At 58.0% G+C, this 21,931-nt stretch overlaps 1 protein-coding gene across 15 annotated transcripts in view; it reads left to right on the top strand.

Moving 5' to 3' along the window:
• The window catches only part of ATP2B3 (ATPase plasma membrane Ca2+ transporting 3), a 41,133-nt gene extending 20,545 nt beyond the window's left edge, over positions 1-20,588 (top strand). For 9 of the 15 annotated variants that reach the window (XM_060087474.1, XM_060087468.1, XM_060087475.1 and 6 more), the window contains 7 exons: positions 284-390; positions 688-879; positions 2,630-2,843; positions 3,578-3,789; positions 4,702-4,809; positions 5,871-6,053; positions 20,268-20,588. In XM_060087474.1, the coding sequence (XP_059943457.1) occupies positions 284-390; positions 688-879; positions 2,630-2,843; positions 3,578-3,789; positions 4,702-4,809; positions 5,871-6,053; positions 20,268-20,588 (1,337 nt within the window). Of the gene's footprint in view, positions 1-283; positions 391-687; positions 880-2,629; positions 2,844-3,577; positions 3,790-4,701; positions 4,810-5,870; positions 6,054-10,653; positions 10,808-20,267 lie in introns of all 15 variants that reach the window. The other 6 variants (XM_060087469.1, XM_060087467.1, XM_060087471.1 and 3 more) reach the window with 4 other exon arrangements.
• Positions 20,589-21,931: the final 1,343 nt, after the last annotated feature.

Here is a 21,931-nt window from a genome sequence, read left to right as displayed (position 1 = left end):
TGGGGAAACTGGGGCCCAGGAGAGTGAGACATTTATCCAAGTTGCCCAGTGCCGAGCCCCTGCCTTCTACCAAATCCCATCACCCTGTATCATCTCACTGGGCGATGGGCCAGGGTGGGAGAAGGGGGGTGGGACTGCCAGTCAAGGCACAGGACTTGGTCCCAAAGATGGTGGAGAGCACGGAGTACTGGAGCCAACTGGCCCCCCACGGCCCCCGGGCTAGTCACCCAGGGCCACAGATGGCAGCAGACCTGCCCTGCCCTGCCCTGATCCTGTGTTCCAGGGATCATCGATAGCAGCACCGGCGAGCAGCGGCAGGTGGTGGCCGTGACCGGGGACGGCACCAACGATGGGCCAGCCCTCAAGAAGGCGGACGTGGGCTTCGCCATGGTAAGCCACCCGCTGTCAGCCTGGCTCACCATGCCAGGTGGGGCCTTGTGATGGAGGACGTAAGCTTTGTGCAGCAGTGTGGGAGCTAGCGTTGAGGCAAGTTGCAGAGTGCCAGAAGCTTCTTTCTCTCACATCTTGTCCACCTGGGCCTCTGCAAGCTCTGCCCTGTTGGTGGCTGCTGCAGCGGTGGCGCCCTCTTCATTTGTGAGCAAAACCTCTCTAGTACAAGGACACGTTTGGAGTAGGTGAGGGGAGCTGGGGAAGGGGCCCCGTGGACACGGTGTGTGTGTCCCCCAGGGCATCGCGGGCACTGATGTGGCCAAGGAGGCCTCGGACATCATCCTGACGGACGACAACTTCACCAGCATCGTCAAGGCCGTCATGTGGGGCCGCAATGTCTACGACAGCATCTCCAAGTTCCTGCAGTTCCAGCTGACGGTCAATGTGGTGGCCGTGATTGTGGCCTTCACGGGTGCCTGCATCACTCAGGTGGGCACTGGGGGCCACTGGGCCCAAGGAAGACCCCGGGCTCTCCCTCCCACGGCTGGGCTCCCCCCGCCTGGTACACCTGGACCCCAGTGTGCAGAGCAAGCCCAGGGGACCCCGCCCCCAGCAGGGTGAGGGCTGAAGAGCCCCTACCTGAGGACCCAGTGGTGGGAGCCAGGGGTTTTTTTGTTGCAGACTTTTTTGGTTGAGATAGAATTCAGCCACCAAAAAACTCACCATTCGAGAGTATACAATTCAGTGACTTTTAAGTACATTCACAGTGTTGTGCCATCATCACCTCTATGTAGTTCCATCATGTTTTCATCAGCCCAAAAGGAAGCGCCATCCCCATGAGCGGTCCCTCCCCACTCCCCCTCCACCAGCCCCTGGCACCCGCTCATCTGCTTTCTGTCCCTACAGACTTACCTATTCTGGACATTTCAGCTACATGGAACCAAATCATAGGTGGTTGTTTGTGTCTGGCTCCTTCACTTAGCACAATGTTCTCGAGGTCCATCCATGTTGTAGCAGGTACTTTATTCCTCTTGATGGCGGACTGATGTTCCATTGTATGGAGCGAGCACCTTGTGTTTCTGCATCCCTCCATCAATGGGCATTTGGGTTGTTTCCACCTGTGGCCGCTGTGGACGTGCATGTGCAAGTCTTGGTAGACCTGCATTTGCACTAGTCCTGGGTCTGCTGGGAACTCCGTGGTTAACCTTTGCAGGAGCCTCTTCCCCTTTTTCAGTTCTCCAATTCTCCCCATTAGTGAGTGTCCAGAATTTGTCTCCCTTTCAAAAGTATTTTTTTTTTTTTTTTTTTTTTTGCGGTACGCGGGCCTCTCACCGTTGTGGCCTCTCCCGTTGCGGAGCACAGGCTCCGGACGCGCAGGCTCAGCGGCCATGGCCCACGGGCCCAGCCGCTCCGCGGCATGTGGGATCCTCCGGGATCGGGGCACGAACCCGTGTCCCCCGCATCGGCAAGCGGACTCGCAACCACTGCGCCACCAGGGAAGCCCTCAAAAGTATTTTTTAACTGAGATAAAATCCACATAACATAAACTGTACCATAATAGCCATTTGAACCAAAATATACCATCCAGTGGTTTTTGATGCATTGCCCATCTTGTGCAACCATCACCTATACCTCAGTCCAGACCTTTTTCATCACCCCTGTACCCACTAAGCAGCCACTCCGCACTCTCCTCTCCCCCAGCCCTGGCATCCACCCATTCGCTTTCTGTTTCCATGGATCTGTCAGTTCCAGAAGTTTCATAGGAATGGAATCCTATAGGATATGGTCCTTGGTGTCTGTCTTCTGCGAGGCTCATTTTTAACCGACAAGTCAGAGGCAATGAGAAGGAAGGTCCAGTGCAGTTTCTACCTCTTCCTGGCCCTTGGGTGAAGGAATGCATCCGTAGGGCTCTTTTATGGTCTGGGGCAAGTGACAGTGGGTGGCAGCCTCCTGCTAACAATTTGGACCACACCTTCTAGATCACTGCCAGCAGGTGAGAGAAGAAGGGAGACTGACAACATTTTAAGAGCAGGAATCTGAAAGCCCAGCGAAAACTCTGTGCTAACCTTAAGAAAACATAGGGATGGAGATGTCACGTTTTTATGGGAAGGTTGGATTTGTTGCATTTTCACTTGAATTCAATTCCAGTGACATTGACCCCATGCTGAGTCTCTTCCCAGGAGTGGGCGGCCGGTGGGGTTTCCAGGCCCATGTTGGGGTAACTGGCTCCTCTCCACAGGACTCTCCTCTCAAAGCCGTGCAGATGTTGTGGGTGAACTTGATCATGGACACATTCGCCTCTCTGGCCCTGGCAACGGAGCCGCCCACGGAGTCGCTGCTGCTGCGGAAGCCATACGGCCGGGACAAGCCCCTGATTTCACGGACCATGATGAAGAACATCCTGGGCCACGCCGTCTACCAGCTCACCATCATCTTCACGCTGCTCTTCGTCGGTAGGTTGGCCCAGGGCACCCTGTGCTGCGGCCAGCCCCGCAGGCCCTGGCCCTGTCCGGCAGTGGCCGGGACAGACGGGCACCTGGGGACCCGATATCCGGTGAGGACCCCTCGGCCCTCACCTCCCTGCCGTCCTGGGAGTTTTGTTCTCTGTGTGGCATCGGCTCCTTTTAGGAGATTCCTTTATTTACATGGGGGCGGGTTTGTCGCTTTGTCTGTGTGGCCTCTCTTCCTGACATCAGAGGGCCTCCATGGGTCTGGGGACCCTTGACCACGTGGTGGCTTAGCTCTCAGCACACGTTCCTGGGAGTAGACTCAAAGTTCAGTGCAGGCATGGCGGTGGTCAAGGGGCAAGAGTCACCACGTGAGGGCCCCCAAATGGCAGCACCTGGGGGTCCTCTCACGGGGACTTTCTCTGCTATCTCGGGAGCAGAAGCTGGTCCTGGCTGACCCGAGAGCCGTTCTTGAGGCAGCACAGAGGAGGGCCGAGCCTGCCCTGAGCCTTGCAGCTCCCGTTCCTTCCCCAGCTCGAGCCAGTGTGCAAATGGGTCTTAATGTCTTCATCCCTGTCCTGGGGTTTCAGTGCCAGACGCCTCCGGTCGGGACCTGGCCTCGGCTGTGAGCTCCCGTTGCTTAGCCTGGGGGCTGGGGGGCTCACGACTTCCACCCATGTCGCCCGGTGGTGACGCGCCCACCTGGGCCCGGCTCCCCTCACGCGGCCCTGGGCTTGCAGGGGAGCTCTTCTTCGACATTGACAGCGGGAGGAACGCGCCCCTGCACTCGCCGCCCTCCGAGCACTACACCATCATCTTCAACACCTTCGTCATGATGCAGCTCTTCAACGAGATCAACGCCCGCAAGATCCACGGCGAGCGCAACGTCTTCCATGGCATCTTCGGCAACCCCATCTTCTGCACCATCGTGCTGGGCACCTTTGCCATCCAGGTAGGAGGGGTGGCTCCACTTTTGCAGGTCCCTCCGGGTCTGCCACTCCCATTTCTAGAATTCGATTCCTTGGCGGGAGGCCCTTAACTCCAGGAGGCACTGAGCGCTCAAAACTAGGGCGTATTGATAGAAAATGTGAGGTAGAGCGAGGCCAGCAGGCCAGGAGAGTTGGTTTCTCGCACTTCTCAGAGGGGGGCCAGCCATGGCACGGGGACCACCTGGGGAAGCACCCGGGCTGGTCAGCAGGCAGGAGGAGAGCGGGGAACCCAGAGCAGGAGCTGAGGCGGGAGGGGCAGGCTGAGCACTTGATGGTGTGAATAATTTCTGGGCTCTGGGGTGAAGGGCTGTCCACCTTGTGGTCTGGGACCCAGCCCTGGGTGGTTAGGGAGGGGGACAGTGGCCTGGAGGGTGAGAGCCCAGGAACAGAGAGAGTTGGAGTGTGGGCTTGGGACCAGTTGGTCTGTAGTTGAAAAGCTCACCCCGGGAAGACGACTCCTCCCATGGAGGGGCCATGAGGCTGCATGAGGCCGGTCAGAGTGTCTGGCATATGCACGTTCAAGCATCACGTTCACAGAAGCCGGGAGCGTGGCTAACACGACCGAGCCACACCCGAAGGCTGGAAAAGGGACAGTCCGGGGCGCCTGGGTCAGTGGGCACCTTGCACCAAGCGAGGCCACATGCCCATCCGGCACAGCACCCACGGCCTGTGGTCAGCTGCTCTGGGAAGCTTCTTTAGGCACTGGCTGAGGTGGGGATGAAGGGACGGAGGCCAGAGAAAAGAAGGCTCCCAGGAACTGCCTGTCTACCTGGGTGAACCAACAACCCTTCTGCCTCCCTGAGCTGGGCTCACAGGACAGGGGGTGCCCCGAGGGCTAGAGGTGCTGACCCACCTCCCGCCACCCCCTTCCGCAGATTGTCATCGTCCAGTTCGGCGGAAAGCCCTTCAGCTGCTCCCCACTGTCTACGGAGCAGTGGCTCTGGTGCCTGTTTGTTGGTGTTGGGGAACTGGTCTGGGGACAGGTAAGTGTCTGCCTCGGTGGCTTTCCCAGCCCTGCCCGTTTCCCATTTGTCTGGGGAACTGTGGGCAGCCCAGGATCCCCTAGCCTGCCTCTGGGACAGGCCATGACCTAGGTACAAGGCCACAAGTGACAGCCTCAGCAGAGATCATGCAAAGGGCCATGGCTGGGATGTCACAGCCCCCAGCAAAACCACCCACCATTCCCCTTGCCACTGTAGGAGCTGAAAATCGTGCCTTAGAATTGGGTGGCTTGGAAAATGCTCACATATTTGAAGCTACACAATACCTCTCTGAACCTTCCAGGGGGCAAAGAGAATGTCTCAAGGCCACCACATCAAAGTAACACAGACAGGGTGGCTTCAACGGCAGGTGTTATTCTCTGGAGGCTAGATGTCCAAGATCATGCTTACATAGGGCAGGTCCAGGAGAGGCCGGGCACGAGCTCCCAGGTCCCCCGCCAGGGGAGTCGCATGGCAGTGCAGTTTCTCCCAGTGGTAATGTGTGATGACACGCACGGGTACCACCATCAGGGCAGCTCCCCTGAGCGGTGTGGTCCGGGGACTTGAGTGGAGTCGTCCTGGAGGCCTGGGGAGCCCGTGTGACTTAGTTACTCAACTCTGCGCCCTGGAGGTCAAGCTGGTACATGCGACCCAGGGACCCGCCCCAAATCACCCCGGCAGTGTAGCCTGCCTGCCCTTGGCCCCAGGTGAACCAAGACCCTCTCATCAGGCAGGGGCCTAAAGGTCCCCTCCCGTGAGCCAGGCCAGGGCCACACCTCGGTCTGGTGAAGCAAGTCCCTTACATCACACGCTGTGCAGGAAGGTGGCATGAGCCACTCCTCTGGGCGTCGGTGGAGGAGGATCCACCGGCGCGCACACTGCAGGGAGCAAGCACTGAGGAAAGAGCTGCACACAGTGCCGGGGCCTGTGCAGGGGCAGGCACACACACTGGCCTGGGCCTCGGTCCGTGGGAGGTGGGCAGCCTGCGTCCGTTCCCGGCCCCAGCAGAGCTCCCACCTCTGATGGCCACTTTTGCCTGCTGTCCCTCACCTCTGGCGACCCAGGTCATCGCCACCATCCCCACCAGCCAGCTCAAGTGCCTGAAGGAAGCGGGACACGGGCCCGGGAAGGACGAGATGACTGACGAGGAGCTGGCTGAGGGCGAGGAAGAGATCGACCACGCCGAGCGGGAGCTCCGCAGAGGCCAGATCCTCTGGTTCCGGGGCCTCAACCGGATCCAGACGCAGGTAAGCCGCCGGGCTGCTCGGCCACTCTGGCTCTCCCGCCTCGCGAGGGGGGCAAGCAAGCCAGAGGCAGAGAATGGGCGAAATGAGCCTGAGAGCAACAGGGAAGCCCTTGGGTCTTGCCGCCATGATCACAAGGGCAGTTGCTGGATGTGCCAGTTGACAGTATGTCTCCAAGATGGCCCCTCCCTGACGCCTCGCTCAGAGCCCAGGTGGCCCTCCCCGCTAGTGAGCACAGGTATCAGCTAACAGCGTGTGCTGTGACCCAGAGCTGTATCTCAGGGAGATGGGGGCACGGGCCACCCACTGTCTGAATAGCTGCTAGGACTTGTTTTCTTTGCTGGGAGCCACCCCAGGTCATGGGGAAGGGGCCTTCTCGGGATGAGGCAGATGCCCGTTTCAAATAGCCTTTGGTGAGCTCACCATTCATTGGGTTATATTGTGCATTCTGTGGAAAGACTTCATTTGGGAAGTGAACTCTGGTCACCAAGTTGGTCCGTTCTGTTCATCCCAATCTCCAAATATCAGTGCTGGTCAAGGTCAAGGCCGTCAGTGGCTGTCCTCTATATAGTCAGACGACAGCCACGACAACTTCCCAGCTGTGGGCACTTGCAAAGGCTTCGTGAGAGTCTGCCTGACAGAGCCACCCTCGCTTCCTGCCCCCAACTCTTCCCGGCCAGCCTTCTTGCCAGAATGTTCCATACTTGCTGTCTCTCTGTGTCCTTCCCTGGCACTCACTGGTGACTTCATCATGGCCTAACATCAGCCCTCAACACCCCAGAGGCAGTTCTCACCAAGGTCTGCAAGACATCCTCCCGTCCCTCCATCCCTCCTGCTTGGAGACTGTTTCCCAGCGCCCTTCCGGAAGTGCGGTCCGCCCTGCTCTGGCAGCTCGCTGTCCCCTCTCCATCTTCCTTGCCTGTCACTCCCACCTCCCACTGAGACCGTGGTCTGCCCTGTCGCCTGGCTGTGACCCTAGCTGCTGGAAGTCCCGCAGTCCCGGGGCACTGGTCTCTTCTTGCCAGTTCCCCGCGGCCTGGCCCTCCCCGCACAGCCTCCAGATGGCGACCAGGCGCCCCTCATGCACCACTTTCTCCTCTGCCTCACAGCACCCACTCTGGGCTCAGGTCAGCCCAGACCCAGGCCCCACCTCCCCAAGCCCACCTCCTCCCGCCCCCCAGCTCCTGATCCATGGCTCCGTCACTTCTACTGCCCAAGCCAGAGCCCCGGAGCTGTCCCAGACCCTCTTCCCGTATCCCCACACACCTGGCACATTGGCATGGCCCTTCGAACGCGCATGCCCGGTCCAGCCACCTCCGGCCCCGCCCCCAGCATCTTCCTGTTCCAGCTGCCCGCGTCTCTGCCTGGACTGAGGCTCCTGGGGTCCACCCTGGACCCCTGCAGCCTATTTGCAACATAGGCAGCGTGTGACACCCATCACTCCCTGCTCCTCCCGGGCCTTTCTCCGTGCTCTGTCCTGGACCCACAGCCCCACTGCCCCGAGACCCACTGGAAGGAAGAACACCACCGGGCGCCTGCTTAGGCAACTTCCGGTGTGGGCCCCTTGGCCTGGGCCAGGACCTGAGACCACAGCTCTCCCCAGTGTCCGCCTCCAGCCTGTCACAAATCACCATGGGCTCATCCCAAAGAATCTTCCATGCCAGGTGCCCAAAGTGCCCTCCCAGTGCACGCGGCTCACCAGCTGCTGCCACACAAGCCCTGGGGGCCTAGTCTCTGGGCGCCCCTCTTCTCCCCAGGCGCCAGCCTCAGCTCCCCGGCCAGAAGCTCTCAGCCTCCCGTCTGCCTCTCGGCATCACCCCACGTGCCCTGCGTCCCCAGAACCCCTGCTGCCTTCCCAGACTCCCACTCCGCTCGCCCGCGTTGCTGTGCCTCCATGCTGGCCCCTGTCTGGGCCCCAGGCCCCCGCAGCTCCCACCGTGTCCCCTGGGGCCCCTCCTCATCCCACGGCGGCCCCGTGAAGCCTTCTCAGAGTCCCAAGGGGCTTCTCCGGGCCTCTGGCTCAGCCCTCCCAGCGTCCCAGGCGCCTTGGCCAGCGTGGCGGGGGAAGGTTGTCTTGGGCCCGGCCAGAACACTGAGCGCCCAGTAGAATGGGAGGAGCCTTTGTCGCCAGCTGTCCAGGTTTTCCCCGTGGCCTCCTGGCTGCTCAACTGTGAGCACCCACCCACCCACCCATCCCGGCCCCGACGGGCTCTGGTGTGTCATGCTGGGCGGGTTCTGCAGCAGAGCCTATTTGCTTCCATCGATGAGCCAAAGTCAGTGTTAGCTTTTCTAGCAGCCAAGACCACAGCCCTGCCCCGATCCTAGGTGTCCGGGAAGAGGTCTCTGGTGCCCCAGCCACCTGTGCGTCTGTGTCTTCTTACTGCCTGCGGGCTCTTGGACCTGACACTGCCACCCCGTTGGTAGAGTGGGTCCCCTCACTCAGAGCCTTGCAGTTCCGGGCTGGTCGGGTCCCTGCTTTCCACACGGGGAAATGGGGCCCAGAGAGGAGGGACTTGCCCAAGGTTACCCAAGTCTCCTTCCCCCATCCCTTAGCCCTGGCCTCTCCATGGAGCCACTCATTCCTCCCCTTGACTTTGTCCCATCAAATCCACCACACTTCTCAAGAATGCCGAACCAACCAGTTGCTTTAGTTCACTTTTTAAGAGCGTTTGTTCATTTTGATTCAAAATACCTGCTTGAAAAGCAGAAATAAAGTCTAGGAGAAATAAAGCCCCTCAAGTTGCATACACCCCATGCCAAGAGAAACATTCTCTAGGCAGCCAGCCCTAGATTTCCAACTTTGGCAAAACACAAAATTGCTCCCCAGATTTCGGAGACCAGCACAGCTTTTTATGTTGCTAAGTGAAGGCATTTCCTGAGCTGCTGCCTGCTTTCACCATCATTCCATGCAGCAGCCAGGCAGGGAGTCATTCCAGAATAAAAGAGTCCTCCAAATGCAGGACGTGGAGCTTTTCAAAGTGCTCACGACGTGGTCTGTTTCGCATTCCATTCTAAACCAAAGAGAAGCTTCAGCAGTGACTGGGCCTTGTTCCTGGCCCAGTGTGGGGGGCTTCCAGGGTAGGGGTGGGGCGGAGGGATACTTCTGTGGTATTTTGACTGATACCATCATCGCATCGGGACACCATGCGGAGAGGCCCAATCAGAGGCAGGAAAGGCATTTTTCCCTTCCCTTGTCGCCTTTGCCACAGTAAGAGTCCCCTCTTGAGGCAGTCCCCTGTCTCCGTAGCCTTAGAAACATCTCAATCTAGGGAGGAGATGCCCCCCCCAAGACACAGCGACATCACGGCATGGGTCATCTTCCTTCAATGTGTTGGGGCACTCGGCACTGTGCCAGTCCCCGTGGGCACTCAGTGTGCCTTACTTCTGCTGGGCAGAAGGGGGCTCAGCGGTGCGTACACAACAATTAGTCTGTCTGGCAGCGCGTCCAAGGGTTGAAGTGACGTCCGTCTTCACTCTGGTTGGGATGGGGGGAGTCTGAGCACTCAAGCTGCCTTCTTCCAAGAGCCCGGCCCCATGTCAGACACACCACGGAACCTGGCGGCTACCATGTAGCCCCTTGGGGGCTTGGGGGTGGGGGCCGTGTCCTTCGGCCCAGAGCAGGCAGCCAGGGTACTCTGGGCTCCAGAAATGCATACTTGCTCTGCTGCTCACATCATCCAATGAACTATGTGGCAGTTTCTAGAAATCAGATCCACCTTCTAAGGCCAAAGATTCCACACACACTCCCCACTAAGAGGGCATTCTCTAAGAAGCGGCCCAAAGTACGCCACAGCAGGCTGGCCTCCCAGAATCTAGACACGCGGTCTTCTGATGGGGGGACATTCACAGTGGCCACCCTGCCACGGTTCCTTGGGACCCCACGCCTGGGTTTGCTCCACCCCCAGGCCCACCTGCCCGCCAAAGGCGGGTCGGGAAATCCAAAGATACTGCCTCTCTGGCAAGTTCACCCCCATGGCTCTCATTTTGTGAAGGCTCCTCCTAGGAGGCTTTAAGGGTGGGGGACAAAGTAAAGCCATCTTTGCTCCCCAGACCCAGGCTCTCCACTCTCCCTCTTGCCCTGCCTGTGGCTCTGTGGGAAGGCATTCTGATGAGACAAACCAGGGGCTTTGGGGAAACCCCTCCCCCTCTTTTAAAATCCATCCTTACCCTGAGACTTCCCACGGAGTACCCCCTAGTCACTTGGATGAGCCGCAGAAGGAGAGTGACGGCCCCGCTTATGGCAATGTGAACAGAGGACGGGCCAGGGAAGGGTATTTATTGATGAGTGGCTTGCAAGGCTCATATCGTGAATGCAAATGGCTCTTTCTAAAGTGTTTGCGGTGTGCCCAATCCATCGTCAACCCCCGCGCGCCAGGTCTTCTGAGCGCTTATCATTTGCTCAGCAAAGCCTCTCTTGGTGGATGACGCAGAGGCCAGACCCGGCCTCGGCCTCGGCCCCAGCAGAAGCACCGAGGCGACCTCAGTGAGGCTTTGCTGTCACGATATGCACCCAGTGTGGCCCCCGTCCCCACCCAGCCCCACCCCCGTGCGGTCGAGGGGACTACAGTGCAAGCCAACCTTTATCTCATTTTCTCTCCTACAGATGGAGGTAGTGAGTACCTTCAAGAGAAGCGGTTCATTTCAGGGTGCTGTGTGCCGGCGGTCCTCGGTCCTCAGCCAGCTCCATGACGTAACCAATCTTTCTACCCCTACTCACGTAATTCTCTCTGCTGCCCACCCCACCAGTGCCGCTGGGAGTGAGTCTTGAGTCCCCTTTTCTCTCATAAATGGCATCTCTGGGGGAGGAAAAAGCCTCCTGCCTCTTCCTTCTCTTTTTTTCCAGTCTTGCATCCTCCGCTCACCGAGGCTTTTCCGTTCTTTCTTTATCGCACTGTTCAGTCCTTCCCGCCCAGACGGTGTGTCTCTCTAAAGCCATATCCTCTTATGAAATGTACTGAATCCATGGCACTGCTGGACCTTCTGTTCTTTTCTTTGGTTTGGGGGGTTTTGTTTAGTGCTCCTTCTGTCGCTGGTTTTTTCTTTTCTTGAAATTGTCTGCCTTTGCTGATGGTTCTTCATGAACTTGGGCCGCTTCTGGTGGTGTCTGGTGTCAGTCAGGTTGGGGCCTTGGTCAGTGTTCTGCGGGGCAGCTCGAGGGAGGTGCGCAGGCTCAGGGCTGCCCCTCAGGGACTGGAAGGAGAGGCGAGCGCCTTTGCAGCGTCATTCGCCGTGGAAGAACCCAGCCCACCCAGTTGGGACTAAAGCAGCAGCTTCCAGAACTCTCCTTGAGGTGGTTTCCAAAGGCAGTACACCTGAGCCACCGGGCGTTAGAAGTGTCCCCAGGAGCCCTCCTCATGCCTCGAGCCCGCCCTCGGCCACGTTTCCTTTTGTCCCCAACGCATCTTCGCTCTTTCCAAGCAGGCCTCAGGATTGGAAGGTCTTAACGTGATCTGGTCCATACTCTCTCTCCTTCTTCCTTCGAGAAGCTGGGAGAAATTGATTCCTTTCTATACGTCCCTCCAAAAAGTTCCCGCCATGTCTGTCACATTTTAAAAGGAACCCAGGGGCTGTCCTAAAGAGGTAGAAAGTTCCATATTTGCTCACATTTCTTTACAAAGACAAAGGGAAAGCCACTAGACCATTGACCCACCACCCCACGGTCCCCATAGTGAGAAACAATGCAAGGAACAGTGTGGGCCCCCCACTGCCCCCCAGGGCCACCTGCTTCTCACAGCAAACTCGAGATTTCAAAAGCCAAACAGTACACCTTCAAGTATGAGCCCAGAGCCCCTGCCAGGATGGTTCACTGCTGCCTGTTTCCTTTCCTTCTAGTGGGACCCGGCAACTCTCACCTCCGTGAACACATCACCTCCCCATGGACAGGAGTTGTTAACTATGCTTTTTTCCCACACCAGACTCTGGGATTTTCTTTTTGCTTGATTTCTTCTCGTTTCCTTTTTTCTTTTGCCTTGTGTTTTCTTTTTTGTTTTTTCTTCTCTTCTTCTTCTTTTTTTTTTTTTTTTTTTTTTTTTAGGAACTGGTAAGAGGTCCCCAGTGGAGGGCGTCCCTCCTCTTGTTTAAGCTGTCCTTTCAGACCACTCTGCCCTTTATGGAAGGGATGTGGGCTGCACTGGTCCCCACTGGGGCCACCTTGTCCCCTTTGGAAACAGCGCGCACGTAAACACATACACACACACACACACACACACACACGAGCGTGTTCCCCATCCCACAGGCCACACACATGTCCAGCTCCCTTCAATGTTCACTGAGCCACCCACCCGGGGCCACAGACACTGGCTGACGGCCGTCACAGGTGAGCTGGAGAGCTTGTCCCACAGGGTACTTGGCACCAGTCCACCTGGGGAAGCCCTCCCCTGCCACTTCCTTCACGTGTTCCTTTGCCATCTCTCTCTGTGCCTCCTCTCTGTCTGTCTGTCCATCCGCCTGTCTGTCAACTTGGGGGAAGGCAGCCCGTCCCTCCTCTGCTCACTCCTAGGCCTTCCCCACGCTCCTGCTGAGGCCACGCTCTCTGGGTGCCTCAGGCTTCCTCCCTGGGGACAGCCTCTTTCTCCTGTCTCTTTCTTGGCTCCTACTACCTTCCTTCTTTCTGTGGCCACCTGTCCTGTCCCCCTTCCCACTGCCGGGAGCCCAGCAGTGTGGGGTAGGAGCCGCTCCCGGGGGACCTAAGTAGCTCCTGGCCAGAAGAAGGGTCACTGTTCCTTCCACACCACGTGCCACTGGGAGATGAGCGCCTTCTGCCTGAGGAGGGTCCCGATGTCCTGACTCACAAGGCTGAGCCACTGCCCCTCAGAAAGGACCCCGCTGTGGAGGAAGATGCTGGATGGAGGGCCAGGTGACACCAGGGGACGTTCCTGCTTCCAGAAGCTGCCAACCAAGACCACTTCCTGCCACCATCACCGGTTCCCAGTCCAAGCTTCAAAGACCCCGAGAAATCACCGAGCCTGGCACCCACATCGCACGAATCAGGGGAAGGCCTGGCAGAGTGGAGGACAGCCCTAGGCCTTCAGTCTCTCTCTCAGAACTTACCAGAAGAAAGGCAGGGTGCAGTGGTCACGGGGCACGAGGTTTCCTCAGGAAAACCCAGCTCCTTCAGGAAGTCTGCTGTCCTCCTTGCCTACCCCCTGGCCCGGCCGCGCCTCATCCTGAGCGCCGCGGCCAGTCTCGGCCCAACATCACTTCCAATGAGAGCCTCAGGCTGCGTAGGTGGAAGGCCTGGGTGTGGACAAGGAGCCTGAAGGCCAGAGTGACAGGTGGCATTGCTCGCCCAGTGCAGGCCCCGGCAGGTAACACCAATGCAAGAAGTGGCTAGAGTCCGAGGGGGAGGGGAGCCCCTCAGAGGAGTGATGGGGGGAGGCTAAAGGTGCAATGACCCTCGGGGCTCAGCGCACCCACATTCATGGCCATGCACACTTCGTAGTTGACCTCTGACACCCCCCCCCAGGCTTCCCATGCCCACATGTGCACACGGGTCTTTGCTGCTTCTGGAGTCGGAGTCTCAACGCGGTCCCCACTCCCCTGGCCACACATGGTGACCTCCCGGCTCCAGAATGGCCTTGGCTGCCTCCCTCCTGCTCACTCAGCCGTCTGTCCTGCCTGGTTTAGTGGCCGCCCCACCACAGCCATTTCATGGGACCTCAGCCATGCATGGCCTTGAGGCCACCCACCTGAGTGGCTTAGGAACAAGCATTCTTTACTAACCATCATCAGCCTTTTGGAAACAAAGGGGGTGTGAAATCCTGTCCCCTGTTGGTGTGTCAGTCACCCTCATTCCTGCCCCAGTCACACTCTCACGCAATAATTCTTCAGGAAGCTCAGCCTCATTCCCCAGCTGGCTGTCAGGATCCCCAAGGTGTAGGCAGACAGGAGGTGTCTCTTCACTCAGGTTTACTAATGAGCAGCAAGCCCAGGCCGCCAGATGGCTGCCCCCAGGTGCGAGGGCAGCCACACAGACACACCCAGGCCCTCCCCAGCCTTGTATCCACAGCCTGTTCCCCAGCAGCCTGGCCCTCCAGCAGCAACACTGGGCCTCTGTACTCAAACGATTACTGTCACAGGGGCAGGTGGTGAGTTCGGTCAGATGTGACCAGAAGGACTCCCTCAGGGCCGTTCAGTTCTGATCAACCATACCGAAAACATCATGGCAGTTGCTTTATTTTAATTGGCTTTTGCCAACTTGGCAAAGCCCAGCCCGGTGAGACCCCGGGGCTTCCGTGCACACACCCTTCTGGAGCCTGGGGAGACATGCCCCTCACACACTCCCAGAGCAGTAGTTAAGCCAGCCCCACTGAGGAAGGAGCCCTGCAAAGTGAAAGCTGTCTTGTTTGCTGGAATATGCTTCCTTCTCAGGAAATCCATTGATTTCGAGGCAAGTCTGCCCCCGTGGGTTTCTGGGAATCGTGTATTGGCATTTTTGGTCAGCTCTAGGAACAGTATCAGCCCTGCCCGAGCCTTCCTGCAGCCAGGCACCCTAGCACATGGAAGAACCTTCCAGGCAATTCCTAAAGCACATGCCAGCTTGCAGCCTAAGGCAGACCCTGGAAGCCCTGATCCAGAGCCCTCCCCTGTAGACACTTCCGGGCCGACTCCTGGGGCTGGGAAACAGGTCCCAGGAAGCTCAGGAGACTTATTTGAGGCCCTGCAGCTGGAGACAGCCAGGATGAGAGGCAAGGCCGAGCCCCTGAAAAACCCAGGACTCTCCATGCCTGGGTCAGTTCGGTGCGACATCTTATTGACGCTGGCCACTGAGTCTGGCCTGTCCCGGTCCTGGGCACACATGCGTGCCCACAGAATGGGAGGTGATCTTCACAAAGCTCACAAGCCACCAGCATTTCCGGCTTGCCGACACACACAAAGCCGTGTCTTTGGTTTGGGATTCGATCCTTCAGTGAAAGGGCCAACTCTGGAGTCTGAATTTTCACGTCTCCTAATTCCGCGGTGAGGAAAGGGAGCCTTCCCCCGTGCTCCCCCTTTGATTGTGGGTCCATCACCACACACCTCTTTGTGTTGCTGTCAAGTCATGATTCACCCTCATGCCTACGGGGAGGGTGTGGGACTTGGGAACCTAAAGTTCATGGAGGCACCATGGCTCTCCCTGGCTGCTGTGTTCGGAATTTGCTCTAAATCCAAAGCCCCGATGCCAGGGAAGCTGCCAGGTTCCTTCCTCCCCCAGAAGGCTCTGGATAGTGGTTGGTACGGAAGGACAGGGCAGGAGTTGGATGGAAGAATTCTGAGTTCTGTGAGCTTCACAGTGAGACAGAAGGGAGGGTTCAGAGGGTGCCGACCCACCCCCAGGGCCTGGTCCTCCCACAGTACGAAGGTGTCAGACCCTGTTTCTGTTGTGGCCATTGTCATTGTTGTTCGGTAGCCTTTGCTTTTATTTTTCTCTCCTTTTCTTTTCCTTTAAGGGGCTGGGTGTTCCTTCATCCTTCGCTTTCCTCCCTGCTTTCACGTCCCTTCTCCGCCTCCACCACCACCTACGTTGCAAACGCAAGCGATTAAAGTTCAAAACGAAAGCGGGGTACATCCACTTTCAGCCGTGACTTTCACCCCTTCTGCTTGCAACTCTTCATCAGTAGCATGGTCCCATGGCAGAGTCTGACACAAGCATCCTTTCTCCTTGTGGCCGGGGTAGTCCTGCGGGTCTGGAGCATCACGTGCCCCATCCCCGCTAATGGAGCTCATGGTGAGGGGAAGACAGGCCAGGGCTCACATGCGGGGGCGAGGGCCGGGCAGCGAACAACAGAGAAGTAAGTTTGCACTGAGTGCAGGTGGTCACCGGCCTCAGAGGAAAATGAAGCGGAACGAGAGAAACATTAGCGGCACTATTTTAGATAAAGGTTGTCTGGGACGGCCTCTCAGAGGATGATTTGTGAGCTGAGTTCCAAATAAGGAGACAAGGCCAACAGGGGATGATCTGGCGGAAGAAGAGTGTAGGCGGGGGACAGGGCAGGGGTGATGGCCCTGGGGGACACTCAGGCTTGCTCTTCCGAGCAACGTGGGCAGAGAGCACTGGTCGGGGGAGCTATGGTGGGAGATACGTGCCAGGCTGTGTGGGCTCCCTACTCCCAGCACCTATCTACTGAGCCCCTGCTGCATGCGGATGCTAGAAGCACCCAGGAAATGCATGGATGTGGATGGAGAAGAGGCCCAGACAACCCTGGGGCCCTTGGCCATGATAGTGGATGGGCAGCAGCAGGGGGACCTGGAAGCAGGGGTGGGTGTGGGGAGCACGGGGCGCCCAGTGGACAGGTCCCTGGGGAGTGGGGGCGGAAGAGAACAGGGCCAAACGAAGCTGGGCCCCTGCATACCAACAGCTGGAGGGGCTGCAGCCCCGAGAGAGGGGCAAAGAGTAACCTAGACGAGGGGGACAGAGATGGCAGCAAAGGAGGAAGCAGGATGCAGTGTCAGAGGCCAGGCGGTGGGGTGCAACAGGCCTCACTCGGAAAGGGGAGGGAAGCCATGGGACAGCGCTCAGCCCCAGCCACACCTGCTCCTTGTTGGCTATAATCTAGACGTCCTCTTTACTGGCCGGTGCTTTTCACGTCTTTCTTTACCTTTAAATTCTCTTACAGTAACCTGGACTTGGGGGTGTGCTACACTGCGCAGCCCAGTGTGCGCGCCACCAGTCAGGACCCAGAGCAGCTTCAGCAGCTGCTGGGATGTTTGGAGTCCCTGCTTCTACACAGCAAGGGCAGGGCCTGACTCAGCGGTCAGAGAGAAGGACCAGAGACCCCAGGGACGGCAGCCACACAGGCTGGAGCCCGGGAAAGATCCAGGGACCAGGCAGGGGGCATCTCTGCGCTCGGGGCTCCACCCTGGAGAGGTTTGGGAAAGAGGGGCCCCAAGACACGCTGACGTACGGCACTGGGTCTGGTGCCTCCAAGTTTCAGCCAGAGCCCTGCACCACGATGCGAAGACTAGGCGAGGGGCAGGGTCGGCGGGGGTCAAGGCTGAGGGTCCTCCTGGACCTCCTGCAGTTCCAGAGGCCCGTTAGCCATCGACGGGTGGTACAGGAGCAGCAGACGCAGGTGGACGCGGTGCACGGGGCATTGATGGCGTCGAGGTGGGCTGTGCGCTGTGGGCGGCACTCACAGCCTTGAGGGCAATGACATCCCTTTGGGCGTCCTAGAGATGGACAGGTGGCCTGAGGACCCTGCCCTGGCCCCTGGGACAGTCCCAGGCCAGGAGAGGAGCTTCAGGAGGCAGTAAGGGTCACACACTGGGGAAGAGCACTGGACCCACCCAGCTGTGACCAGGCTTTCACAGGGACGCACTGAACTCCACCGTGGGGATGTCCTCAGACTCCCAGGTGCGAGCTCAGGCCTCCAGGACGGTCCTCTCTTAGAAACGTTTCCCAGTTCCCAACAAACCCGTGTCCCGGGGCTTGACTGTGCCTTTCAGCGTGGAGTGGCCTGAAAACGCCCCATCATAAGACCAATCCCAAGCCATGTGTTAAGAGCCCAAGATTTGCATGCAGGGAAATGGAAGCTGGAGGGAAGCTGACTCGCCGTCAGCTCTAAGACACTCAGGATGACTCAAGCCAATGGCGCACGTTGGAGTGGGCAGCCCTGGCACATTCTGCTGGTGATTGAGCGGCCGCTCTGTGCCAGGCTCTGGTGACAGGCAGCAAACGAGGCTAGTGAGGGGCATCAAAGTGAGTCTTTGATTACACCTGGGAGGAGGTCCCTGAAGGAGCCTTCCAGGCCAGAGCAACAGAAGCTGGGGAGGGAAGAGCCGGCCACCCTCTGGGAGAGCTGAGGATGAGTTTGAGCAGGGGCCTGGCCTGATCACATGACCCAGGTCCAGATGAGGGGAAAGGATGTAGCCAGGGGCACCGGGGCACTGCTGGCAAACTTACCACAAAGGCCTCCAGGGTCAAGGGCGGCAGCACGCTGCTTGCTCCCATTTCTGTAGCTTGAGGGGGTGGCTGACAGCTGGAGTAGATCCTCCACCACCACACAGCCACAGCCAGTGTCCCACTGGCTCTCCCACAATCCTGGCACCAGAAAAGGCCCAAATTATGAGGCCACATCTGCCATGGCTACAAAAAGTGAATTGTTTCTTTCCATTAAAAATGTCAAATGATTGTCAATTTCTGTGTCACCCTGGTCTCAGAAGCCAGTCTGGGGAATGAAGGGGCCGACAGCAAATGATGGCCATCTACGATCTGGAAGATGTGGCTTTACCAAATTCAGAGAAAATCCTAACTGGATTTAAGACATGGAATCAGAAAATTCCAATTTTATGGAGCCCTTTGGCTCATTTTTTTTTTTTTTTTTGCACTTGATTGTGAGGTTCTCCTGGTTTAAACTGACCTAGGAGCACTGAGCTTGGCTGAGCGAGGCTGACCCCGGGATCCGGACGCTGCAGGGCTGAAAGGGATTCATGGTCTAAACCAGGGGGCAGCCATGAACATTGGACATGTCGTTCAGAGGACACGGCTTGGCTGTGTACCCAATAAGACTTTATCTACAAAACCAGGTTGAGGGCCAGAGTTCGCTCTTGGGCCACAGTTTGCCAACACCTTGTCTAAACCAAGAAAACCCAACCCTAGAACCTTGGACCTGGAAGTGGCTTTAGAACTCACTTTGTGTCCACGCACTCACATAGGAAGGCTCTGGCCTCCGCATCTCGGCACAGGGCCAGCTGGCTAGTGTGGGGCCCAGCTGAAGGCTTCCCATCGATTCTGCCTTCTAGAAACATGAGGGAGCCCAGGCTGGGGGCTGAAGGAAGGAGCAGAGAGAGACAGCAAACCCGGTGAGACTTGAGCACATGTGGAGGTGAAGGCAGGGCAGCCAGTGGAGGCCAAGGGGCTAGTTCTGAGGGCAGGGTTCTGTGGGAGGTGCGGAGGTCAGGGGTGCCTGAGCTCAGCTGGGGCCTCGGTAGCTGGGGAGCAGGGCACTGTGGGAAGCTCTTCCCCGGGCAGGGGGCACTTGTGCTGATCTGAGGTCTGCAGATGCCAGTGGGGCAACCAGGGAACAAAGCGTAGAAAATGTGAGTGGGGGAAGAATATGGCCCCCAACCAAATTCCAGGGATTGAAAGAAGTTGTGTGGCTTGGAGAGTGAAAAGGAAGAGGGTGAGAAAGGCTGGAGGTGGGGATATCGGCAGAGTACAAAGGGCTCTGATGGCAGGAGATGCAGGATGGAAGGGTCTGAGAAGGGAAATGACAACCAGATCAAATGCATCCAGCTGGTGAATCAGGACATCCGAGCAGGACAGGCTTGGTCGGTGTAAATTAAAAATGGGGCCATTTTCCATCTTGGATGCCTCCAGATGGGGGACTGGCAGGCTCTTAGGCCTGGAGCTCTGACGAGGGGCCTGGGCCGCAGTCCCTGGTTATAGCCAGATGAGCCCAGAGCTGTGGCCAGGGCGAGGAGGTGAGCCTGGGGGTATGCACAGGGAGGAGGGGGACAGGGACAGGCCAGGGCTCTGGGCACTCTGGGACAAGAGTAACGAGCAATGGAGGAGATGAAGACAGAGAAACCGGTGAGGTAGGAGGAGGGCCAGACGGGGGCAGTGTCAGGGGAGCCAGGAGAAGTTCCCAGACAGAGGGGCAGGCGGCCCCTGGGGGATCAAATAAGATGGAGACACAGAAGGGCCGTTGGACTTAGCAGCACGGAGAGTGATGGGCAGATGTGTCTGGACCTGGCCAGCACAGGCTGCTGCCACAGGAGCTGGGAGACAGAGGAGAGGACGCTGAGAAGCCAGGGAGGGGGACCAACTCGAGAAAGGCCTGCAGTGTGCCCATAGGCTGGGGACTTTCTCTTGCCAGAAAGTTCCTTGGACTCTCTGGGAAGAGAAAGTGGAGAGCCCACTGTCCAGCACTTTCCCTTTGCCCAGTCATCTTTCTGGGCTCCCACGTTGGAATCCCCCCCCCAACCAGTGCAGGGGAAGGGGTGGGAGGGAGCAGCCAGGAGTCCCGTGAATCCATTGTTCTTGAGTTCCAGAACATCTGCCCAGGTCAGCCTAGAGAAAGCCACTGCCATTTGTCCTGCATGTGCATCAGGTGACGGGAGGGAGACCGCAGCGGGGCAGAGGGCTCTGACTGTTCCAAAAGATGAACGTTTGTCACGCAGTGACCCCTGCCATGGATGTGGGCGGAACTCACCGCTGATGGTCTCCTTCCCTCTTCCTTCCTCCCCCCTCCCCCCTCCCCTCCCTCCTGCTCCCTGTCCCTCCCCCTCCCCCTCCAGATCCGGGTGGTGAAAGCATTCCGTAGCTCCCTCTACGAAGGCCTGGAGAAACCGGAATCCAAGACCTCCATCCATAATTTCATGGCGACGCCCGAGTTTCTGATCAATGACTACACCCACAACATCCCACTCATCGATGACACAGACGTGGACGAGAACGAGGAGCGCCTGCGGGCCCCGCCCCCACCCTCCCCCAACCAGAACAACAACGCCATAGACAGCGGCGTCTACCTGACTACGCGCGGCACCAAGTCAGCTACCTCGTCAGTGTTTTCTTCCGGCCCCGCGAGCCCGCTCCACAGCGTGGAGACGTCCCTCTAAGCTGAACTGCTCTCGGCACGGCACGCGCACTCCCCGCACACACACGCACCCGGGCGGGCCGGGCGAGGGCACCGGCCACGAGGAGGGCCCGCCACGCCGCTGAAGATGCTCGAAGGCACCTGCCAGAAGCCAATCCATTCTAGGCTTCTTACTCAGGAGGACCAGGAGGGGGAGGAGGAGGAAGGAGAGACCAGAGAGCAAGAACAGTTGTGTTCCCCCCTTTTTCTATGGAAGCTTTTTTAAACGAACACTGTAATTCCACCAGATGTTCCCTGTTTGGGCTGTGCAGTGCGGCAGAGGGCTGCTTTCGGTTTATTGAGAGCTTCGTGGCACCTGCTGCAGAGCAATTGGATCAACAGGTACAACAGGCGAGCACCGCTCTGCAGGAAGGATGCTCCCGCCCAGATGGTCCACTGGCCCAGCACCCCCTCCCCAGGACACGTGCTGTCAGTCTGTGTGTGCATGTGTGCGTAGCCACGTGTGTGCGCGTATAGACGTGTACGTGCACATAGGACCAGATGCATATCTAAAGAATAAGGAACTACTTAACGGCATGATATTTCCATTTCTCTTATCGGGTGTTTTCATTTTGAAATTTCATTATTTATCGCGGCAGGGTTTTTTTCAGGGAACTAGACTGCAAGAATATTCTTCTGGTTGCTTGGGACCCCCTCCCCCGCACTGCTCCCCTCCCCTGAGTCCGCTCCGTCCTCCGTACTCCCAGCACAGTTCCTGGGAGGGCAGGCGCGAGGCCGGAGCAATTACAGTTGGAACAGTTGGAACATTTGCACTTTGAGACCCCTGCCTATAGAGAAAAAAACACCATTGGATGGAATTTTTACTTAAAAGGAAAATACCAAAGTATTGATGAGAATGATTCCCTCCACTAGGCCGAAGGCCGAAGGGGGAGTTTTGCTTTCGGTTTCCTTTGGTTCCAACTCCAGTTCCAAGTCCTGAATTCTGGCCAGTGGGTAGGCTTTCTTTGTCAGAGCCCCAACTTCAAGAGCACGAAGCCAGGCCGCCTGCCATGCCTGACCTCCTGGAATGATCCAGAATCCCCAGAGCAGCCCCAGGAGAGCCAGGTCCACGGGTGGAGGTGGGGAAGAATGCAGAGAGTCAGAAAGAAAGCGGAGACAGACGCACCACCCAAACCCAGGAGGAGCCGTTGCGGCCACAGCGCAGACCCCAGCCCCCTGGGTGCCTCCACCTGGACTCCCGCTCTGCTTTGGCAAATGCCAAGAAGCTGTCACTGAGACGCCCATAAAGCGACTGGGAAAAGTTCTCAGTCACCAGCCGCCAAAGCGCAAAGCACTCTTCGGATCCTGTTCAAGGATAACTGTGAC

This window comes from Mesoplodon densirostris, chromosome X, assembly GCF_025265405.1.
Source record: "Mesoplodon densirostris isolate mMesDen1 chromosome X, mMesDen1 primary haplotype, whole genome shotgun sequence".
Taxonomy (NCBI): domain Eukaryota; kingdom Metazoa; phylum Chordata; class Mammalia; order Artiodactyla; family Ziphiidae; genus Mesoplodon; species Mesoplodon densirostris.
Note: the sequence above shows the minus strand (reverse complement) of the source record. Positions and strands in the feature narration are given on the sequence as shown.